This window comes from Nyctereutes procyonoides, unplaced genomic scaffold (genome assembly GCF_905146905.1).
Source record: "Nyctereutes procyonoides isolate TBG_1078 unplaced genomic scaffold, NYPRO_anot_genome, whole genome shotgun sequence".
Taxonomy (NCBI): Eukaryota; Metazoa; Chordata; class Mammalia; order Carnivora; family Canidae; genus Nyctereutes; species Nyctereutes procyonoides.
Window position 1 is genome coordinate 34,891,276 of NW_026575126.1, and position 23,514 is coordinate 34,914,789.

Consider the following 23,514-nt stretch of genomic DNA (forward strand, 5'->3'; position numbering starts at 1 on the left):
AAGGCAAGAAAGAGCAATGACATTGGTTTATAGTATTATCCACATACTTGCCACTTACTGTGGTTATCAACTGCTTTCTGCATCTTTATCCAAGATCATTTTCCTTCTTGAAGGATAACCTTTATAACTTCAGTTAGTGAGGGTCTGTGATGGCAAAACCAGTTTTTGTTTACCTAAAAATGCCTTTATTTCAATCTCATTTTTAGAAGATATCTGCATTGGTTAAATAATTCTAGGTTGACAATCATTTTTCTCTCAGTACATTCTTTTGGCTTATATTTTTACAGTTGCAAAGTCACCAGCTAAGTGTTGTTTCATTGGAGGTAGTCAGCTCTTTCTCTTGTACTTGTTACAAAGCTACTTCTTTGTTTTTGGTGCTCTGCATTTTCATTATCTTATGTGTAAATATCTTTTTTCTTTTTCTCTTTTTAAAATCTTGTGTAAATTATTGTCTATTTTTCTTCTCATTTTAGAATTTTGATTAGACACATGTTAGATCTTCTATCCTCTGTTTCACTTTTATATGAAAAAATTAATTTGATTCTATCTTTCAGTTTACTGATTTTCTCTTCACCATATCTAATCTGCTGATAAACCTGCCCACTGGCCTTTCTTTCTTTCTTTCTTTCTTTCTTTCTTTCTTTCTTTCTTTTTTTTTTTTAAGAGAGAAAGCATGAGAGCAAGTGGGGGGTGGGACAGAGGGAGAGAGAGAATCTGAAGCAGGTTCCAGATTCCATCCCCAGTGCAGAGCCTGAAGTGGGGCTCAGTCTCACAACCCTGAGACCATGACCTGAGTGGAAATCAAGAGTTGGATGCTTAACTGACTGAGCCACCCAGGCGCCCCCTGCCTATTGACTTTTAAATTCTAATTATTATATGTCTTTTTTTTTTTTAAGATTTTACTTATTTATTCATGAGAGACACACAGAGACAGGCAGAGACACAGGCAGAGGGAGAAGCAGGCTCCCCACGGGGAGCCTGATGTGGGACTCGATCCCAGAATCCCAGGATCACGACCTGAGCTAAAGGCAGATGCTCAACCACTGAGCCACTCAGTTGCCCCTATATATCTTTTTTTTTTTAAGTCTAGAAAGTTTTTTGAATTCTTTTTAAAACCTGGCTGTTCATTTTTGGCAGAACTTTGCTCATTATTTATATTTTCAATCTTCTATTTAATTGCTTTAAATCTATTAAACATATTTATACTCTATGACTCTATGATTGGTAATTCCAATTTCAATGTCTTTATGAGTTTGATTTTGCTTTTTTCCCCTCACTAATTCTTATATAAGATGCCTTGTTTCTTTGTATGATTTACAGTTTGACCAAGAGTTTGCATTTCTTGGAATTTCTTCTGTGTAAATTTTAGGGGTTTGGATTAAGTTGGTGTCTTAGTCAACTTGAGCAGACAAAATATCATAAACTGGGTTGCTTAAATGAAACATTTATTCCTGACAGTTCTGGAATCTGGGAAGTCCAAAATCAGGGTGCCAGCAGATTGTGTCTGGCGAGGGCCCATTTTTTGGTTCTTAGAGGGCTGTCACCTCACTGTGTCTTTGTGTGTGAGGCTGCCCTTCAGGTCTTTTTTTATAAGGACACTAATCTCATTCATGAGTGCTCCACCCTCTTGACCTTTTGATTACAAAAGCCCTATCCACAAATACTATCACAATGGGAATTAAATTTAAACATATAAATTTTGGGGAGACACAAACATTCAGTCTCTAGAGGTGATTTGGTTTAGCTTTGCCAGTTGCCTGGGGGTACCATTAACCTGAAACCACTTTAAAGTAAATTACGTGTTTGAGTTTCAGACGAGCCAGGTAGAGCAGATTTTGTCTTTAGTAAAAAAACAAACAAACAAACAAACAAACAAAAAAACATCAGAAGAGATTTCCTCCTCTATTCTATATTAAGGATGATCATAGGCAATTTTCTTCTGCTGTCTTCTGGGAAAAGGTAGGAGGGAACTTTGAGAATCCTGGCTTATGTGTGAAGTCTCTTATTAGATTCCCATCATGGTAGGACCTGGCCTTTGTCTCTTTTTTCTATGCCTCATGAGACCATGATAACTAAAATTCAAGTTCATCTGCTTATCGATTTTTACTAGTTCCTAGCTTCCAAATAATGTTTACTTGAATGCTAGGTCATTAATAAATTTTCTTTTTATTTTTTTAAATATTTGAAAGCATTTTAGGTTGTTTTCAGTGGGAGTGTTGAACAGCGTATCTGGGTTATTACTCTTAGACATCGAAGTTTACAGAGTGATTTTCTTCCTTACTTTTTATTCTGAAAAACTCCAAATTTCTAGAAAAAGTAAAAGAATAATATGTAAATAGTGCAGTACAAGAATAAGAAATATATCTTTACCCAGGTCTAATTGTTCGCATTTAGTTTGTATTTCTCTCTCTGTCTTTTGGTGAACCATTTGAATGTAAGTTGCGGAAGTCATGGTTTTTTTTATCCTTAAGTACCTCAGGCTTGCATCTCCTAAAAGTAATAAAAAAAAATTCCATATAACCATAATTCCATGTTATCTCTAGGAAAATTAACAGTAATTCCTTAATATCTAATATATTCTCTATATTCAAATTTCCCCAATTGTTTCTTAAATGTTTTTTAAAGTCTCTCATCATCTCTCTCTGATTTAGGAGTCTATCAAGACTCATGTACCTCCTTTGGTTGTTTTTCGTGACAATGATGTTCATGAAGAGTCTGAGTTAATTGTCTTAGAGAATATCTGAAATTTTGGTTTTGTTTCAGAGTGTTCCTTTAAAAATACAAACAAATGAAGTTATTCCCATGTTTAAAATCTCCTCTGGCTATTCTAACATTTAGAAAATAAAGCCCACATTCATTATCCTGGCTTACAAACGTCTACATAATCTGGTGTGACTTGACCCTGTAAGTTCTTCTCTACCTCACCTCACTTAAGCCATAGTGGTCTTTTTCCAGTTTCTCAAACCCACAAAGCTTGTTCTCAAGTTTAAAGTTGGCTCCTTATAATTAAAGTCTTGGTTTGAATACCACCTTCTCAAAGTGGACTTTCTTACCTTGACCCTCAATGTAAAGTATCTTTCAATCACTCACTCTCACATCACCCTCCTTTGAATTCTCTGCACGGTACTTGTCACAACCTGATACTTTTCTTAGTATTTATTTTTATTGAACTCCATGAAAGCAGGGGCTGTGCTCTGTCTTGCTCCTTACTATATTCCCACCACCTAGAACAGTTCCTGACACATAGTATAAACCTAATAAATACTTGCTAAATACTGTAATGAATAAGCTGAAAGCTGAGGGCTGAAAAGGAGCCAGCCATTTAAAGGACCTGAGGGAAAAAAATCTTGGCAGTGAGAACTGCCAGGGAGAAGGCCTTGAGGGACCCCTGAGGCTTGGTGTATTCTAGGGATGGAGGAATGTTCTGTGTACTGGAAGGGAAGTAAGCTAGGAGAGGAAAATACAGGAGAGTAGAGAGGTGGGTAGGGCAAGATGACTTAGGGCTTGGTGGGCAGTGGTAGGGAATTTAGATTTTATTTTAAATCAAATGATAAACCGCTAAAGGTTTTCAAACAGGAGAGTGACATAATCTGATTTATGCCTTTTAAAAGGAGAATTAAAAAACTAAGTCACCTTGAGTAAGATGGAGGTAACTAACACCCGTGAAAGAAAATCCCTTGTGTACGAGAAGATTGCCAGGTTAGAAATAATGATTCATTTTGGACATGCTGATTTTGATACACTACACTTCCTTTGTGGTTTTCCTATCAACACCCAAAAAAGAATTTATGGGTGAGAAGGAATTATAATACCTACCTCTGAAATAGTACAGGCATCTAATTCAGTTGATGTTTATAAGTACCTGATATTAAAGGTAGTTGTTGATAATAGTAAGAGCTACCATTTATTAAGCAGCCAGCCACTATGTTAGCCGCTTAGCAAAACTTACTTCACGGAAGCATAACCACCACCTTCATTACCTGTGTTTTGCAGCTGAGGAAAGGGAGGCTAAAGAGGATAAGTAACTCCTTCAAGGTCAATCAGCCCACAAGAGGCAAAGATGCGAGTCAAATCCAGGTCAAGTTTGATGCCAAAGCTGTTATTCTGACCAATTTGCCAAAACACGTTCCCCCAGTAAGAGAAATGCTGCTGGGATTGCTGGTTTTGGCCACCATTCAGAGACATACTGAATCTGGGGTTTTCCCTGACACATCCTTAAGCCTGCAGGAACATTTAACTTTCATTTCAGTGGAGAAATAATCTAATCAAATCCACGTTTTTGTTGAACTTGATACAGAGAGGAGGTGCACGGATGCCACCCGCACCTGCCCCGCTGTGTCTGGCTGGGACACTGGCCTGAAGCCGAGCTAAGCGCCACCCATTTTCCCGGGGACCGGCAACTCCGCTTTCGACCCAAGTTTGCCGTCTTCACAGCTGGAAATGCCAGAATTGGGACAGGGCCGCAAGAACGGAGGCTGCCTCGTTCAGACTTTGACACGGGTCCCTCTTTTTTTCTTAAACATCCCGCCGATGCCGCTTGGGAAACTCGTTCTCCAGGCGGAACGGAGCCGTAAGTGCAGGACACATCTGCTCTGAGCACCAGCTTTTAACGGGGTCTGGGCCAGAGCCCCTCTGCGCACGCTGCGCGACATTTACCGCTGCACCCCTCGGTGTCTGCGGAAAGACGCCAGGAAAGCCGTCCCCCCTCGGTCCCCACTTGATATCAGGTCGCGGTCCGGCCTCCCCGCCGGATCCCGGGCAGCTGGACGCGCAGCCCCGCCCCCGCCCCGCCCCCCGCGCCCCGGCCCCGCCCCCCGCGCCGGCCATTGGCGGGTCCGAAAGACGCGGGGCGTTGTCGGTTTGAAAGGGAGCGACGGCAGCTGGGGCGCAGGCGCAGAGGGGGACCGGCGGGGCGGGCGGCGCCGAGGGGCCCCGGGCGGCGAGGACGGCCCAGCGAGCTCTGGCCCACGTGACCCAGGGCGAGCGGCGGGGGGGCGCGCCTGCCTCCCTGGTGCCCCAGCCCGGAGACGCGCCCCCCGCGCGGGCCCGCCTGGGGGAGGGGCCGCGGCCACCGTCCGGCGCCCGAGGCGGCCGCCGCTGCAGCCCCGTGGCGTCCGCCGCGCTCCGGGACTCGCCGGCCCGCGGGAGGTGAGTGCGGAGGCGTCCGAGGGCGCCCCGCGCGGGGAGCCGGCCGGGGGGCGTGTGTGCGCGCGGGGCCGGTGCGCGGGCGGCGTCCCGGGGGTCGGCCGGGAGGCTGAGGAAACCAGAAGCGGGGAGAGGAGCCGCGGCTGGAGGGCGCGAGCTGTTTTCCTGTGGCGAGGCTTTGCAGGAGGGTCCCGCGTAAGAGCTCTGTTCTCCAACTTTTCAGAAATAAAAAGTCCGATAGGGCACCGCGACTCCTCACGCCTTCTGAGGGCGGCGGCGGTGGGCGAAGACCCCGAGCGCCGGCCGAGTCGCGCCGAGTCGCGCCGCGGCGGGCGGCGTTCCCGCGCGCTTGCCCCCGGAGCTGGCGGGCCGGCGCGCACCTGCGTCCATCGCGTCGCGGTTCGTGAATCCGCGCCCGACGGGGCTGGTAGGCGGCTGCAAGACGCCCCGGTGAGCAGAGGACGTTAAGGCCCTTGTCTGAAAATTTGCATAATCTATAGACTATCCTTGAAGAGTTAAAAAAAAAAAAGTGGGAAATCTGTCAGTTCTTTGTTTTCATGGTTGCCAGTCGTATCCTTTTAACTGGTGTCACTTGGACTCCGTTAAAGAAAACGGGTAAGGTTGGAAATTTTATTTGCCTTGATGCATAATTCAACTCTGCGCAGCGCAGAGCGGCACGAAGTCGCTTCTTGGCTTTCCTTTCTGTCGACTTGGGTTGGAGTCTGGGTAGCGTGTGTGGGCTCAGCATGCCACCCGAGCTGAATTTTCAAGCCGCCACTCTAGGAGGGTGCCCGGAGATTTCCGGTGTGATAGCCGCCACTGTGATTACCTCTGATAAAGACCACTGCTGCTTGGGTTGCCCCTTATTCGAGAAGCAGCTTGGGTTGGTTCTTCTGTTGCTCACTTGTGAACAAAGGGACGATCGCTGTTGATTGACCTGGGTGTGTGTGAGGAGAGGGAGGACTGGGGGGCGGGGGCGGGGGGCGGGAGGGCAGTGCCAGACTACCGCGCTCTACGTCGACGGTGAACTGGCAGGCTCCTTCGTGGGCGGGCATGTGCACTAGGAGGGGTGGAGCAGATACAAAGTAAAAAGTTGTAAGGAAGTGTTGCAGAGGCTTTGCCCACAAAATCAGCTTTGGCTAGAGCAGCAGTTTAGGTGTGTTTTCCAGTGTTATTAAATCAGACATGTAGTGTTACAAATATATATTTTTAAAAAGATTTTATTTGTTCATAAGAGAAAGAGAGGCAGAGACATAGGCAGAGGGAGAAGCAGGCTCCCTGCGGGGGAGGGGAGGCGTGATGTGGGACTGGATCCCAGGACCCTGGGATCACACCCTGAGCTGAAGGCAGTCACTCAACCACTGAGCCACCCAGGCACCGCCAAATATTATATTATATTTTATTTTTAAGGATATTTTATTTATTCAGGAGAGGGGCGGGGGCAGAGAGAAGCAGGCTCCATGCGGGGAGCCCGACGGTGGGACTCGATCCTGGGTCTTCAGAATCAGGCCCTGGGCTGAAGGCAGGTGCCAAACCGCTGAGCCACCCGGGCTGCCCAATATTTTAATACAAATATATAAGTATAGTCTATAAGATATGTCTTAAAGCCCAGTGTTCTCACTATTATAGGATTCTTTGCTGGTTCATAGTTCTTCTTCCCAGGCAAAAAAATAAAAAAGTATGTTGCACATCGATTATGTCCAAGGCAATTTGCTTGGTGTTTTGAGATGACAAAAGAAAACTTCCTCTTCAGCAGTTGCTCCTGGAGTTTTTGAAGTATCTTTCTTCTGTCTCCCTCCTCTCCCCTACATGTTGCTGCCAGTTTATTTTACTAACACAGATCCAACTTTGCTATTCCTTTGTTGAAAAAATTACAATATTAAATACAAGGCCACATACATATTCACAATCCCTAACACTTTAGTACCTTCTTAGACTTCTCTTTTCCTCCTCCTAACCCAGTGTGCTTGTCTTGAGCATACATTCTGTGCATTCCTACCTCCTTACTTCTGCTGGAGACATTTCCCTGTGACTGGAATGCCTTTCCTTCATTTGCCTAATAAGGTCTACCCATCCTTCAAGGTGCAGTACAGATATCCTTGCTTCTAAAAAGCTTTCCCTGGTCCTTTTTATTTAGAATCATTCTTCCCATATCCTCTCATAACATTACTGAACTGAATAAAAACATTTTCCACAGGATAGTGATAATTTTTGGAAGAAGACAAAGTTATATTTTCCTATACGGAATTCTGAATTCAAACTCTCAGTGACTCTTGTAGACATTTTTAACCTTTTTGCATTTGGGATTTATTTCTGCTTAAAATTTTGAAATCAGTTTTGCCTCTAATTGGGAGAACTGGTTTATTGTCATTTAACTCAAGAATAATGCCCAATAGAAAGGACTACTTCTATTCACTACTGAGTTTTTCATATATATATTGGTTTAAGCTGATGGCTGACTAACATTGGTGGTACTAAATGGCTATATAGGCCAATATTCTCTCTTGATTGGTAACCAGTTTTTGTCAAACTTGTGTGTTCCCTATGGTTTTTCTTTTTTTTTTTCTTTTTGACATAGTAATGTCTTCATAAATCTATATTTATTTTGAATTTGTTTCTTTGAGCCCCTATTAATTGCATCATGTTTGTCCAATAATGTACATAGGCCCTAAAAAGAAAAACAAACCATAAACTTCTACATATTTATTAACAAAAAGATTATAGATCAGAAGGGGCAAGTACTAATATATATACATTAAGAGGTTGGGGTGTTTTTGATAGAAATTGGGCTTGGTTTGAATCCTCAGTCTTTTTGGATTGCAGACATACTCTTGTGGTCTCCTGGTTTTGTAACCTGAATAGTCCTTTGGAAAGCACTGAAAATGTAATTGGGATTGATGAAAATGTAGAATGTCTTTTTTTAAAAAAAAAAACATTAATAGGTCTCTTATAACTTTGGTATTGTAATACTTCTAAGTATCCGTTTTTATGTGTTTATAACAATCAACTACAAATCATATTTCTTACACAAGTGTAACTGAAACTCTTTCAAAAGGTTATTAATTTTACTAATGGATTGAAAAACTATCTAGGGCAGCCTGAGTGCCTCAGTGGTTTAGCGCCGCCTTCAGGCCAGGGTGTGATCCTGGAGCCCTGGGATGGAGTCCCATGTTGGGCTCCCTGCATGGAGCCTGCTTCTTCCTCTGTCTGTCTCTCTGTCTCTTTCTCTCTCTGTGTCTCTCATGAATAAATAAATAAATAATCCTTTAAAAAAAAAACACGTATTTATTAACATTTTATAGGGAAGAAAATTAACATTATTTTTAAACTCTAGGCTTCGGTTTGATGAGAAATAAAACTAATGGAGAAAAGTACTAATTTTATTCTAATAAACATACTCATTTAGTTGAACACACACACACACACACACACACACACACATTCACTCACTCACTCTCTCCATGCCCAGTATGGAGCCCAGTGCAGGGTTTGAATTATGACCCTGAGATTAAGACTTGAGCTGAGACCAAGAGTCGGATGCTTAACCAACTGAGTCACTGATTACTTATTTATATTTGTAAATATATTTATGTTTACATTCATATTTGTAAATATACATAAGTAATCTTGGGGTGCATGGCTGGCTCAGTCGGTAGAGCATGTGATTTGATTTCGGGGTTGTGAGTTTGAGTCCCACATTGGGTGTAGCGCCTACTGAAAAAAAATAGTAATTTGTTGGAGCAGGACTTTTGATTTGATAACTGCTTTGTAGGGAAAAAGGAAACCAAGATTAGGGATGTTACATAAGAGCAATCTCCCTTTTCTCCTTGAAATTTTTAAGCAACTGCTTCATCCTCTTGAATTATAATCATGGAGGATTATAATTACAAAACAAAAGTTTTGGTGATTAGTGTAGTCACTGGCATAATTCAAATTCACTCCATGTATAACCTAAAAATAGAGCCCCTCTCTAGTTTATAACACACACCTCCCCCTATGAAAAATCTTCTTTATCATGGGCTGCCAAACCAAAGACACTAAGAGTTTGTTCATGCAGTAATTATTATATCCATAGTACTTTGTGTAGAGACTTTTGGAAACTCCTGGTGACCTACATTCAGCATTTCTCATATAAGTAGACTCATATTGATCCTTTCTCACTGTATAACAAACAACAGTGAAAGCTTGAAATATTCAAATCTTTTTCTTCTTCTAGATTACATTTTGTTTTAGTATTTATCTAATTTGAATTTTCATATATGGTTTATTTGTATCTGGTTATTCAGGAAGCATAGTTCATTGGAGTCCTTAAATATAAATGTTTCTCGTCAAAAAAGGTTCGGGGATCCCTGAGTGGCTCAGTGGTTTGGTGCCTGCCTTTGGCCCAGGGCGCGATCCTGGAGTCCCGGGATCGAGTCCCGCATCGGAGCCTGCTTTTTCCCTCTGCCTGTGTCTCTGCCCCCCCCATCATAAATAAAATAAATAAATCTTAAAAACAAAACAAAACAAAAAAAGTTCATGCATATTTAGTTGTTTAGAGTGGTAAGCTTTTATGTATAAACTTTGAAAACATGAAAAGGAATTTTTCTTGTATATTGCTAAAATTGTTTGGATCATACTACTCTGAAGTGGTTGCATTTGTTGTTTTGATATTTCTAAAGGCCATGGCTCTAGATCTGAATTTTTTTTAATCTGCCAAGAATAAAAATGAGAGTTTGAAATTAATAGTATCTTTAGTTTGCATGTATTTGATATCTTTCATATTGGCCTTTGAGAATTAATTTCAAATACACTTGGAAACCCTTCTGACTGGTGGTGTACTTTTAAGATATAGATTTATTGGAATCTAGAACCATTAATCTATTCTTTGAATTTTATTCTGTTTATTTAGCTAATAGTCACAGACAGCTTATTAGAAAGTTTCTATAATAAAATTCGTGTTTTAGTTAGCAGTTTCACAGTTATGCTTCTTTTCTAAACATACCTGGCCTAACATCTCACAGACTAACCTTTGATTGTTGCACACATAAAGATTAGCAATAAATTAAGACTTAACCTTAATTGGAGTACGTAATTTAGGATTATATATTTGCTTAAGGAAAACTTTATTTATACAGTTTTTTTAAATTATTTATTCATGAGAGACACACAGAGAGAGAGGCAGAGACACAGGCAGAGGGAGAAGCAGGCTCCATGCAGGGAGCCTGACATGGGACTGGATCCCAGGTCTCCAGGATCAGGCCTTGGGCCCAAGGCAGCGCTAAACCGCTGAGCCACCCGGGCTGCCTATTCATACAGTTTTTATAGCATAACTTGGTAAATTTGCATTTCTCCAGAATGATAGAGAATAGAATAATCTGCTTAACTAAGCACTGATTGTTTATTTTATTATTTTGGGATTATGGAAAGTAATTTACATTTGCTATGTATGACAGTTGTTAGAGGATACTAACTTCATGTTCAGCATTATACGTGGGTATTCATGGATATACACATACATAGGCTTGATCTATCTTTAGTTCAGAGTATTATGTAAAAATTTGGTTATATTACTGGTTTAGAGATTGACTATGTTGAAAAAATGATCAAAACTATCATGCATTGCTTTAATTTTTTCTTTCATTGTACTTATTTCTTAATTTTGCCACTGACTTATTGGTACTATAAGAAAATTTTAATTTAAAGATGCACAAAAATTCAGAAATGTCAGTCACTCATTTTTTTTTTTACCCCTCAGATTCTTTCCCACTTATCAAATTTTATATGATTTCAAATGATCTCAAGTTTGATATCTTTATTTTTTTCAGCTATTATTTGTGAATATAGCACTTTACCAAGTACAAGTTTAATAGAAGGATTCTGCTTTTTCCCATTTGAAGGAATAGCTTATTTTCTCCTCTTGGAATTATCCCTCTTGCAATCCAGTTTGTCGGTCACTGTGTACTACTGCTGTTCCATCTATCTTGAAAATTGGAAATTTTTAAGTTCTCTGTTAACTGCTTGACCTTTGCCTCTCACATCTAGTGAGTGGGTGTTGTTTTTCATTTTTCTTTAGAAACTCCTAGCTAGATTACTTAAGGACCCTGCCATTTTTGAGTCTGATTTCCCTTGCTTCAAGCACTAATTTCCAACATCAGTCATATACTCTGATTTCAAAATAATTTTTCTTGCTTTTAGTTGGCTCCTTAACACCTGCCACACTAAAACCAAGCTCCGAACTTTTCTCCCTGTTGGACTTTGTTTTGGCATCCTTCTTTATGACTCCCATTATTACTACAATGTGTATTTGTTGTTATAACCTCTACTCTAAGTCTAATATAAAAGATCTTCATTTAAAATATGTTCTTGATTCTTCCTCCATATTTATCCCTGCTCACATTGATAAAGGGCTATTGTATCTGACTTGAAACACTACAACTGAAAGGGATTTGGGGAATTTGTTGTACCTTAAAGGGAATTATTAAGATAAGAAAAGCTTAAAGAATTTAGATCATCTAATCTATACGCAAGAAAAGTAAGTTATATTTATTGTGTGATGAGTGTTGCCAGTTTATGGAGATACTTAAAGAATAAGACCAGAGATTATTGGCACTTAATTTGGATAGTTTGGATAAATTGAAAAGACAAAAGATTTACATGTAAATGTGTATCCCCCATCACTTAGTTTGCAAATATTTTACTGCCAGTGGAGTAAAGCAAGGCTAGGATTTATTTACTCTGATTCCATACCTTGGACAGTGCCTAGTCCACCTATTTTGACTTCCTAATCAGGTAATTAAATGTGAGGCAATTAGTGATATACCACTTTATTTTTCTATATGCTTTTATCAGTTTCTAGCATTTTGAAAAAAAATTACTTCTTTCTCTTTATTTCTCTGTGATCAGACTGAAAGATGCTGAGAGTTTTTGTTAGCAGTGAGGTTTTGGGAGCACTGTTTTTTAAAACTTGGAAGGTGTTATTAAGGACATATATTTCCTTGTAAATTAAATCTTAATGGAGATTGGAGATTAAATCTGATGACCTCTTTTTTTTTTTTTTAATTTGATGACCTCTTAACGTTCTTTCAAACCTATAACTTCCATTTCCTGGTCTTGTTAAATTTTCTTATCCTAGCAAACATAATTTAATATTTATTGCAGATTTTATTAGTGTTACACTGGTAATATATAAACTATATGTTAAATATGAAGTGGGTTTGTTAACTCTGTGATGTGGAACATGAATGAACAGTGGTTACTGAATTGTTTAGAGAATTCTTGCAGAATTAATCATTGGATCAAGAATCGCTTGTTAGTTCAGTGAATAATTATAAGAAATGCTACTTTGTTATGGAGATTGTAATGTAAGAGTGACTTGTTTGGGATACACTTCTTCTGAGAACTGTAAAACCATATTACAAATTGCCCTTATTGTAATGGTGGATAGTAATATATCTTCTTGCTCGTTTTAATTATTTTTAAAATGTTTCTCTACGCAGTTTTAGGTAAGGTTATTTCACAACTCCAGTGATAGACATTTGTTAATTTTACTCCATATTTACATTTTAATCAGTATGGAGTTAGCATATTTTTTATTGATTGGTAAAATTTAGAATTTTATTATGACCTGGATGAAAAAATATTTCAGTTAAATTGTAACTTAATTTAATTCAAAGTTAAATTGATTTTAATATTTCACCGTCTACCCCTTTTATAAATAACAGCCTAAACCTCAGCATGGGTAGGGGAAGACCTTCGGTTGACAGTTTAGCTGTTGTATAATCTAGATGTTCTTTGAAGGTACTGCTATTAATATCTACACTAATTCTCCTTATAGTGTTGTATTTATGAAGGAGGCACAATAGAATTCTGAGTAATAGAAAAAGATTTGTTGGATTAATAGCTGCTACCCTATCTTTTCAGCCTTTCTTAAGACACTACTTCCTTTGTTGGACAAGGGAAGAGATAAAGGGATGTTTTCTGTTTTTTATGTGTCAAACTGGTTATTAATATGAAAATCTCATTTGCCCTGGGAAGCTTGTCGATATTCCCGAGGCTGGTCCTTTCCACCTTCCTCCTCCTCACAGGTCCTTTATGCTCTGTTCCTTACTAACCTCTCTCTAACTGTACTTGATTAACAAAGTAGTGGGTGTGTGTGATTTAGAGTCTAGTTTATGTTTTAGCTGAAGTATTTAAAAGGATGGTTATATGACAAAGGAATTAGGCTTATTGGATGGCAGCAGAAGGGAAAAATGGGAGAAATGGAAAGATTGCTCAAAGCATGGAACAGATTTCTAAAAGGACTATTCAAAATTAGGATTAGCCAGTTTGGGACCTTTCTGGGAATGCTGTGGTAAAATGTTAGACTAACTGACCTATAGGGTTGTTTATAACACTGAGATTCTAGGACTTAATAATTGTGTGTGTGTGTGTGTGTGTGTGTGTGTGTGTATGTATAAACTGTATTTATTTATATACACACATACATATATTTTACCTTATTTGTTTCTCTCAACTGTTACCTTAGAAGTTACAGTTTATATCTGATAGCCTATAGTTTCTCTGTAATATTTCTGGGTATGGGATTCATTTTCATTTTTCCTTTTTAGGACTTAGTGTGTGCTGCTTCAGTCTGCCAATTTAAGTCCATCTTCACTTCTGAAAAATTCTCTTTATCACTGAAGATATTTTTACTTTTCTGTTTTCCTTCAAGTACTGTAATCAGACCTCTGTCAGAGCCTCTCATTTTGTCTTCCTTTTCTCTGAACTGCTCTAGTATTTTTCATCTCTTATCTCTTTGTGAAGGTCTGGATAATTTCTTCAGATATTCTTCTAATTCACGCATGCTCTCTTTAGCAGGTTATTAATACCAATGTTCATACCATCACTTTTTTAATAGTAGTAAAAAAATCCAAAAAACTACAATCCAAATGCCCATCAACAGAATAAAAAAAAATTTGGTATTTAATGGGATATGACATAATAGTGAAAATATGCAAACTGTAGCTATGTGCAACAAGTGAGATGAATCTCGAAAACATCATGTTAAGCAAAGCCATACAACACTAAATCATATAGTTTTTAGGCTGATGGATTGTACCATAATTAGCAATGGAATAATGAACAAAATTCAGTTTAGAGACTACCTTAGAGGGGAAAGGAAGGTGTGATTGATTAGGTTGAGGCACCCAGGACACTTCAGAGGCAGTGATAATGTTTTTTATCTTACACTGGGTGGTGTTATATAAATATTTGTTGTGTCATTCTACTATACACATATTTTCTAAATTTCTTTTGTACCTACTCAATATTAATAAAAACATTTTAAAGACTTTCAAAAGTAAGAATAAGGGCAGCCCTGGTGGCTCAGCGGTTTAGCGCCTGCCTTCAGCCCGGGGCGTGATCCTGGAGTCCCAGGATCGAGTCCCATGTCGGGCTCCCTGCATGGAGCCTGCTTCTCCCTCTGCCTATGTCTCTGCCTCTCTCTCTCTCTCTCTCTCTCTCTCTCTCTCTTTCTGTGTCTGTCATGAATAAATAAATAAAATCTTTTTTTAAAAAAAGTAAGAATAGTATATACTCTGAGAGCAAATGAGTACAAAGTATAACCTAATTATCAGCACAGATACCTTTGAAGGAATAAGTTTAAAGTTTGGAATTGGCTTGTTCAAATCATTACTGAATTCTCATTTTACCTCTTATAATAGCAATTTTTAAAAGCTTAAAGAATCATAATTTTCTCTTTAGATACCGTAACACATTCTTCTATATTGGTTTATAATAGAAAACATTACATAAATTATTGTATTTTAAAATGATTTTAAAAATAAGGTACAGGTCCCAAATAAACGTAATGTATTCACATCCTTATTTAGAAGCTTTGTGGTGACAGTTAAGCCCTCTGCTGTTTTTCTTCTGTGATTGATATGACAGTGGAGTTAGCTGTGTGATTATGTACTACAGCTTGGAATTACTTTAGGTTATTATTTGAAAATAGGACTTCAAGCAAGGCATCTTGTATTCCTTTTGCAGAAATTTTGCTGAAGTGCTGCTGAAAGGGCCAGAGATGCAAGGATTTGGGACACATTTTGAACCTTTAAGCTGTCTGACATTGACCTTCTTTCATTATTAATAAAGAAGAAGCAGGAGCTTAGCATGTATTAACACCAACTCATTAATATACTAACCGGACAATGTTCTGCAACAATTCTACATTGTAAAGAATTGGATTGGCACAAAATAAAATAATTTCAATTTTACTCAACTTATAATATGACTCGATGGAGGAAAATTTGATAAGCATGAGGGAAGACCATTCTTTTCATGTTCGTTACAGGTAAGACTACTGCTTTCTTGGTGGCTTTTAATCCTTATATAAACATGTATGTAGCTCTGATCATTTCAAATTTAAATTTGAATATATTCAAAATAAACTAGCCTTAATATCTCCTGTATACGATATTTTCTTTTTGTTGTGGTAGTTGTAAGGTCTTATATCCTTTCTATAGGAAAATGGTGGTAAAAACTAATCATATGTTATAGTTTATTAATGTTTTATGGAAAAGTTTATGGATAATTTATATTTTGTAACTGTTGTAATGCAAATATAAAAAATATATTTCTAAATGTTTGGGGTAAAAGACGGACTGTAATATGTCAGATGAATGACCTAATTTTTGTGTTTCAGTTTTTAATGGTGATCTTTTATAAATAAACTTTTTAAAAAGTGAGTAACATTGAAATGGGTGGATACTTTCTAAACATAAACTAATAGCCAGTTTAATATTTAGTGATAAAATGTTAATGGCCTTTTGGATACATTTAGGAACAAAGCATTGGGGCGCCTGGTTTGCTCATTGATTGAGCATCTGCCTTTGGCTCAGGTCGTGATCCCAGGATCCTAGGATCGATTTTTCCTCTGCCTGTGTCTCTGTCTCTCTGTGTGTCTCTCATGAATAAATAAATAAAATCTTTATTTTTTTTAAGATTTTATTTATTTATTCATGATAGACATAGAGAGTGAGAGAGGCAGAGACACAGGCAGAGGGAGAAGCAGGCTCCATGCAGGGAGCCCGATGCGGGACTTGATCCTGGGACTCCAGGATCGCGCCCTGGGCCAAAGGCAGGCGCTAAACCACTGAGCCACCCAGGGATCCCCCAAATAAAATCTTTAAAAAAAAAAAAAAAAGGAACAAAGCATTGATATCAGCATCATTATCTTTTTTAAATGTTTTTTAAAGATTTTTTATTTATTTATTCATAGAGATTCAGAGAGAGAGAGAGAGAGGCAGAGACACAGGCAGAAGAAGCAGACTCCATGCAGAGAGCCTGACGAGGGACTCGATCCAGGGTCTCCAGGATCACGCCTTGGGCTGCAGGCGGCGCTAAACCGCTGCGCCACCGGGGCTGCCCTCAGCATCATTATTTAACATTTATTCTAGAAGTTCTGGTCATTGCACTAAACTGTAAAATGAACATAAACCTAAATATTGGGATGAAAGGCATGTGATTGTTACTAAGGTGATTAGAATACTAATTGATACTAATAGATTCTTTATCAAAACTGTTATAAATTAATATTAAATAAACATCAGAACTTGCAGCAACGAGTAGTACTCAGCATCTCTAATAAGTTGAAGGTGTTGGTTGCCAAATCTTAGATATCTTAACACATGTTTAGGAAGTAGATTTGTTGGAGCACATGATTCATGTTAGGGCAAGGTGCCACCACAGAAGTCTATATAGGTAAGATGAGGGTATTTCTATTAAAAAAAGGAGGGGGCACCTGGGTGGCTCAGTGGTTGAGCGTCTGCCTTTGGCTCAGGTCATGATCCTGGGGTCCTGGGATCAAGTTCTGCATCGGGCTCCCTGCATGGAGCCTGCTTCTCCCTCTGCCTTTTTCTGCCTAGCTCTCTCTGTGTCTCTCATGACTAAATAAATAAATAAATAAATAAAAATCTTAAAAAAGTTTTGAATAGAAGAAATGGAAGATATTCAACATAATTAAAATGAGCTTTTAAAGGCCCTCTCTCTACTCTCTTGGGCATAGTTCCAGAAACCTGGAAGTTATCTTATGTGCTTTTTTTTCCCACTTACTCTCTGTATCCAGTGTGAAGCCTTGCCAGTTTTACCTCCTAAATGTTGCTCAGATTGACCTATCCATCTGGATCCTCCCTATCACTGGTATAGTTTAGGCCCCCATCATCTTCCCTGTAGACTCCCTCCATTCTCCATTCTTGTCTTTTAGAATCCATTTTTTTAATTTGCCGCTAGAGGGCTTAGTCTAAAAACACAGAGCCAACTGTGCAAATTCTGCTTTATCGCTATGGTGGCTCATTGTCATCGGTAGGGCAGAGCCAGGCTTATCATATATACAAGATCTTCCATTTTCTAGCCTCTATATATTCCTTTGTCCTTACTTTCTCCAGTCTTCACGTTGTACTTTGAGTTCTTCTTCCCTGTACATGTCTTACTGTTCAATGTCTCTGTGCTTTTGCTCATGTTGTACCCTAGGACTTGTATTATCTACTCCTGGAAACCATTTCTAAATGTGATTGTTTGACTGTGTGCCCTCCCTGTGCTCACGTAACATCCTTTGCATATTTCTTCCTTTGCATCAACTATATTAAAATTCATTGTATTTCTTTATATGTTTGTCTCCTTCTTGACTACTCCCTTCCTTGACTATTAATTTCCTTAGGGCAGCCACGATGCCTAGCATGTTGTCTGACTCATAGTGCATGTTTGATGGAATGTCCATGTAATTCCATTGGACAGAACTATCAGATAAGTCTAGTAACATTTTATCTGTCTTACTAAACATTTTTAAGAGTGATATACTTCTTAATACTGTAAGAGCAGCAGGAAAGGAGGAGTGGATTATACCTCTGCCTGTAGGAGGGTCTTAGATTTGTCCTTTTAACCTGATAGGTCAAAACTATATAAAACATAGTTTATATATTGGTATAGGACTTCACCAAAAGGAACTTTAAACTCTGTAACTATTTTTAGTAAGAATATGCCAAACTCGGGATCCCTGGGTGGCGCAGCTGTTTGGCGCCTGCCTTTGGCCCAGGGCGCGATTCTGGAGACCCCGGATCGAATCCCACGTCGGGCTCCTGGTGCATAGAGCCTGCTTCTCCCTCTGCCTGTGTGTCTCTGCCTCTCTCTCTCTCTCTCTGTGACTATCATAAAATAAATAAAAATTAAAAAAAAAAGTCTTAAGACAAAAAAAAAAAAAAGAATATGCCAAACTCTGACTACATCAGTGCTCTCAAATCAGCATTCTGAATAATGACTGGATTGTTATATAATTGCGGGTAATATTTTCTATCTTTTATGTTAGGAGTCCTGGCCTAGTATAAATTATTCTTCTCCTCTGGTAAACAGGTAGCATGTTATGTGGTATCCATATGATTCTTTGATTGTGGCAAACAGGTAGCATGTAATGTGGTATCCATATGGTCTTTTCCATATGATGACTGTGGCAAACAGTCATCCCTGGAGGAGTTTCTGTGGCACACTGAGTTTGTAATTTTGAAATGGAATAATCCTTCAGACATTAAGGAAGCTCCTGATGGATACCAGAATGCTATATTTTGTGATCTATTTGTGGAGGTAGAGAGAAATGGAGACTGATAGTAAAGTGAAATTAGTTTCTAAACTTTAAAATGGCATATGGTTCATTTTACAATTATTTTTTAGGCATAATATTAAATTTTTTTGAAACTGCTCTCTTTTAGAGATACATGCTAAAATATTTACAAGTGAAATATGCTTTCTGAAATGTACTTCAAAAAAATCTGGGGTTGGAGAGTGAGGATGGAAGTAGAGCTAAAATACACTGGTAATAGTATATATTGGTACTGTTGATGTTGAAAGATGGATATATCAGGTTCATTATCAAACTAGTTCCTCTAGTTTTGTATTTCTTTTAAAAAGTCTTTGTTCATACTTGTTACTATGAATAATAAACACTTCAGTACTTTCATATTGTAAAAATTAGACTATTGCACATAAGTTGTATGTGGAATACAATTTTGATGTTGAATTCTTCCATTTTGCTAGGTAAATGTAGTTGTTAATATTCTTTCCTGAGGAATAATTTGAGGTAATGCAGAATGGTGGAAATAGCATTGGATTTGGTGACAAAGATAGGATTTCATTTTCTCATCTTTGTAATCATATGATTTTAATAGGTCATTCAACCTATCTGAGCATCATTTTCCTCTTCTATAATAATTCCTATCTCAGAGGGTTATATTGAGTGTTCAGTTTGATGTAATATGTAGTAAAATCACTTTTATTTTTTTTATTTTTTATTTTTTTAAATTTTTATTTATTTATGATAGTCACAGAGAGAGAGAGAGAGAGAGAGAGAGAGAGAGAGAGGCAGAGATACAGGCAGAGGGAGAAGCAGGCTCCATGCACCGGGAGCCCGACGTGGGATTCGATCCCGGGTCTCCAGGATCGCGCCCTGGGCCAAAGGTAGGTGCCAAACCGCTGCGCCACTCAGGGATCCCTAAAATCACTTTTAAAACTAAGTTACCAGGAGATGCCTGGGTGGCTCAGCGGTTGAGCATCTGCCTTAAGTTCAGGGTATGATCCTGGGGTTCTGGGATCAAGTCCCACATCAGGCTCCCTGCATGGAGCCTGCTTCTCCCTCTGCCTATGTCTCTGCCTCTCTCTGTGTCTCTCATGAATAAATAAATGAAATCTTAAAAAAAAAGTTACCAATCAAAATTCAAATCTAAATAAAAATAAATTCACACGGCTTTCCCTCTCACAAAGTAAACTAGAATAACTAGATGTATGTGGTAAATTGGGTGGATGAAAATTGTTTGTGGGGGATAGGATTAATAATGGGAAAGACCCATGCCAGATTAGAACCCACTGAAAGTGGAGGGAGCTAAGGTCTGTAAAAAGAGATTTGACAGCCACAGAAGACAGCAAAATGGAGAAAATGCAGAGCACTCTTGTTTTGAATCCGGAGTTTTCAATTCCATTGTTTATTCTTGAATATTATGTAAACCCTTTGAGGGGAGGATCAAATTTGAACATAATCTGTAGTAAATCTTTTAAAATGATGTTAGCATTGAGGTTTTAATCCTTTTTTGCTTTCATTGGTATACAGTGAACACAAGAAACCAAAATTAAGGAGGTAAAGGGAAAAAAATCTAGTGTGGAAGAAAAGTAAATAATAAAATACAAAAATCAAATTGAAATGACATGGGTTTGTGCAAAAAAAAATGAGAAATTCTAGCTATAATGGTCTATTAGCAAAAACAGCATTTCAGTTAAGGATGGTAGTACTGTGTTTATTTATAGTTATTAGGAGTGTACTTCTTTGATTATATAACTAGATAGGCCATTAGGGAGAATAAAAGAAACCAGGTATGTGGGTTATATGTTGATATTTTCCCAGTTTATCTTCTACTCTGGTTATGTTCTTTGTTTCCAACCCAGCTGGTAAACAAATGAAGTAATTCTATTCTCTCATAGAGACAAAGAGGCTATGAAATTACTTTCTCTCTTACTATTTAATGATCTTCTAAAAAATTTATAAGCCAACCTGCCTTGACTATTTTGCAATTAGATATATTTGATTGAGGTGTTGGGAGATTTTGTCAGAATATTGGCTTCTTTTCTAATGAAACTATACCAGAGCCACAGTATTTCTCAGAATTAATCATAAACTAGAGAATTTGGGACTTTCTTTTGGGAATTAGTTACTGAAATATCTTTTCTAAGGTAGTTTCCCTTACAGGGCGTTCTTACTTCATGGACTTCAGAGACAGCTCAGTAGCCAGTAGGGTTCCAATTTGCTGTCACTCTTTCTAATGAAAATTATCTAAAATGACTTTTTATAAATTAGTAGCTGTTATGACACCATTCAATCTGTAGCTGAATTAATATTATATACAGCATTTGGTTTGATATAAGTTTAATTCAGAAAGTCAAATATTTGTGGTGAAGATATTTTTTTGAAGAAAACATTTCTCTGGATTATATGGATATAGCAAACATGTTGTATATTTCCAATTTTTACATGACTTATATCTTAATAGCCTGTTCTGGCTTATCTCTGACTTCCTGGTCATCCAGCTGCCTGTCCTGAACAGATGGTGCTGCTGTGTGTAACTATTTCTTTCCCTCTCCCTCAGTGAATACTCAATGTTTATTATCATTAGTATTCCATTGTACAGTGGCATGCAATTTTCTTTAATACTCTATTGATGGACATTTAAATTGTGTGGGTTTTTTTTTTTTTTGCTGCTGTGAACATCCTTTCACATATCTTTATGAATTTGTGTACATACAGCTTTAATAACTAGCAGTGAAATTGCTCAGTATATAACTTCCATAATTGGAATCATGCTTAAATTAAAAATTTTTTTAATAAAAAAGGTAATATATTTTATATGTAAAAATACCTTTTCCAATTTTTTTCCTATGGTAATTTTGAAAGTCCAGTGGTTTTGGTATTCAGACAAATAAAGACAGCTAGTTTCAGTAGCTTATGTAGTAGAAGAACTCTTCAATAAAATCACATTTTTACAAAATAGTCTTTTGCTGCCTTGTTTCTCTTCACACACAGAATGTACCAGTAACCTCATAAAACCTTAAACAAAAATAGTCTTTTTCTTTATGAAGTCTCTAATTTTAAAAAATACAGTCCTAAATGGCAGTTTTCACTTGTGAAAGACAAAAATTGGTTTTATTAATTTGAAATGACATAAAGAAATATAAATATAGCAATTTCCTCTTTCTGATTTAACCAATTAATTTTTCCATGTACTTAAGTTGTTCTTTGTATCTAATTGACTTGGTCTACTGTTTAAGCAAAATGTTAAAGGATTACTTGCATCATTTTGCCTAGATTAATAAAGTGAGGGTAAAATCACTAGTCTGACTGTGAACGGACAGTATCCTTTGGCAGCATTACTTGAATTATAAAAAAAAAATACCTACATGTAAAACTTGAAAATTACCTATCAGAAATGACTAAATAAACCTGTTTATTTCGAACTGAATCTACTTTGAACCTTTGCAGTTAGCTCTGTTAATCTTAGTCCAGACTTCTCTTTTAGGTTTATCAGATTTCTTTTCCACTTTTGCAATTCCATTTTAATTTATGGCTTTAAGGCGCCTTGACATTTTATAAGCCAAAAGAAAGCATCTGAAGAAGAAACATGTTACTTGACCTGCTACCATAAATACAAAAGTATAATCATATTTGAATGAATTTAGGGTGAGTGGTGGTTTAAATCACATTTTCTGTTAAAGCAGTGATTCTCAATTCTGGCATACAATGTTGGAATTACCTGGAGGTATTTAAAAAAAAAAATATACTGCGAGCCAGACCTACCCAGAGAATAGGTCCCAGCATCGAGAGATTTATTAATTTGTTTGTTTGTATTTATTTATTTATTTATTTATTTATTTATTTATTTATTTATTTATTATATAGAGAGAGAGTGGTGGGGGAAGGGCAGAGGGAGAGGGAGAGGAAGTCTCAGGCAGATTCCATGCTGAGCATGGAGCCTGACACGGAGTTTGATCTCACAACCCTGAGATCACCACCTGAGCCAAAACCAACCGAACCCAAGTTGACCACACCACTCAGGTCCCCCACACTGAGAGTTTTAAAAAACACTCCACATAAGCTCTGCTGTTGTATAACCAGGATGAAGAATCACTCTCCAGGGGTGTCTCGGTGGCTCAGTCAGTTGGGTGTCTCGGTGGCTCAGTTGGGCATCTCCCTTCAGCTCAGGCCCTGATCTCAGAGTCCTGGGATCAGACTCCCTGCTCAGTGGGGGGCCTGCTTTTTCCCTTTCCCTTTGCTATTCCTCCTGCTTGTGCTCTCTGGCAGCCACTTTCTCTGTTAAATAAAATCTTAAAAAGAAAAGAAAAGAATCACTGCTCTGTTAGAGATGCTCAAAGCTAATTCTACTAAGGAGTAAATTCATGCTGCTCACAAAATGCTTGATGAGCTCAACCAGGGTTTTCTAAAGGGTAATATGGTAATTTAACTTTTTTATTCTAATACTACATATTGTTTTAATGTGCATTAAAAAATAAACATAAGTATTACATCAAACAGTTTCATGATACTGCTTTGGATGAAGCTAGATTTTTCTTTTTTTTTTTTTGTAAGGACATGTGCCAATTTCAAAGAAATTGTACAAATTATAGAAACATTTAAGTGAATGATTAGGTAATACATAGACATTGCAGAAATCATAAAAATGTTGAAGAAACACAGTGGTAAGTTTGGCAAAAGGCCCCCACTAAAGTCTAGTATTAAAACCTGAAGTATCAGTGGTTTTTTTTCCTACCTAGATTTACAGTACCTAATTCTTCTGGTGTTTAAAAATCCAGTGACAGACTTAC

The 23,514-nt window shown here is 38.0% G+C and overlaps 1 protein-coding gene across 5 annotated transcripts in view; it reads left to right on the plus strand.

The window, feature by feature from the left end:
• The first annotated feature begins 4,881 nt into the window (after positions 1 to 4,881).
• GPSM2 (G protein signaling modulator 2) overlaps positions 4,882 to 23,514 on the plus strand; it is a 49,465-nt gene continuing 30,832 nt past the window's right edge. The window contains exons 1-2 of one of the 5 annotated variants that reach the window (XM_055339288.1): positions 4,887 to 5,148; positions 15,154 to 15,457. In XM_055339288.1, coding sequence (XP_055195263.1) covers positions 15,402 to 15,457 — 56 coding nt within the window. In that variant the 5' untranslated portion in view covers positions 4,887 to 5,148; positions 15,154 to 15,401. Of the gene's footprint in view, positions 5,149 to 5,171; positions 5,596 to 15,153; positions 15,458 to 16,475; positions 16,642 to 22,211; positions 22,373 to 23,514 lie in introns of those variants that run through there. The other 4 variants (XM_055339289.1, XM_055339290.1, XM_055339292.1 and 1 more) reach the window with 4 other exon arrangements.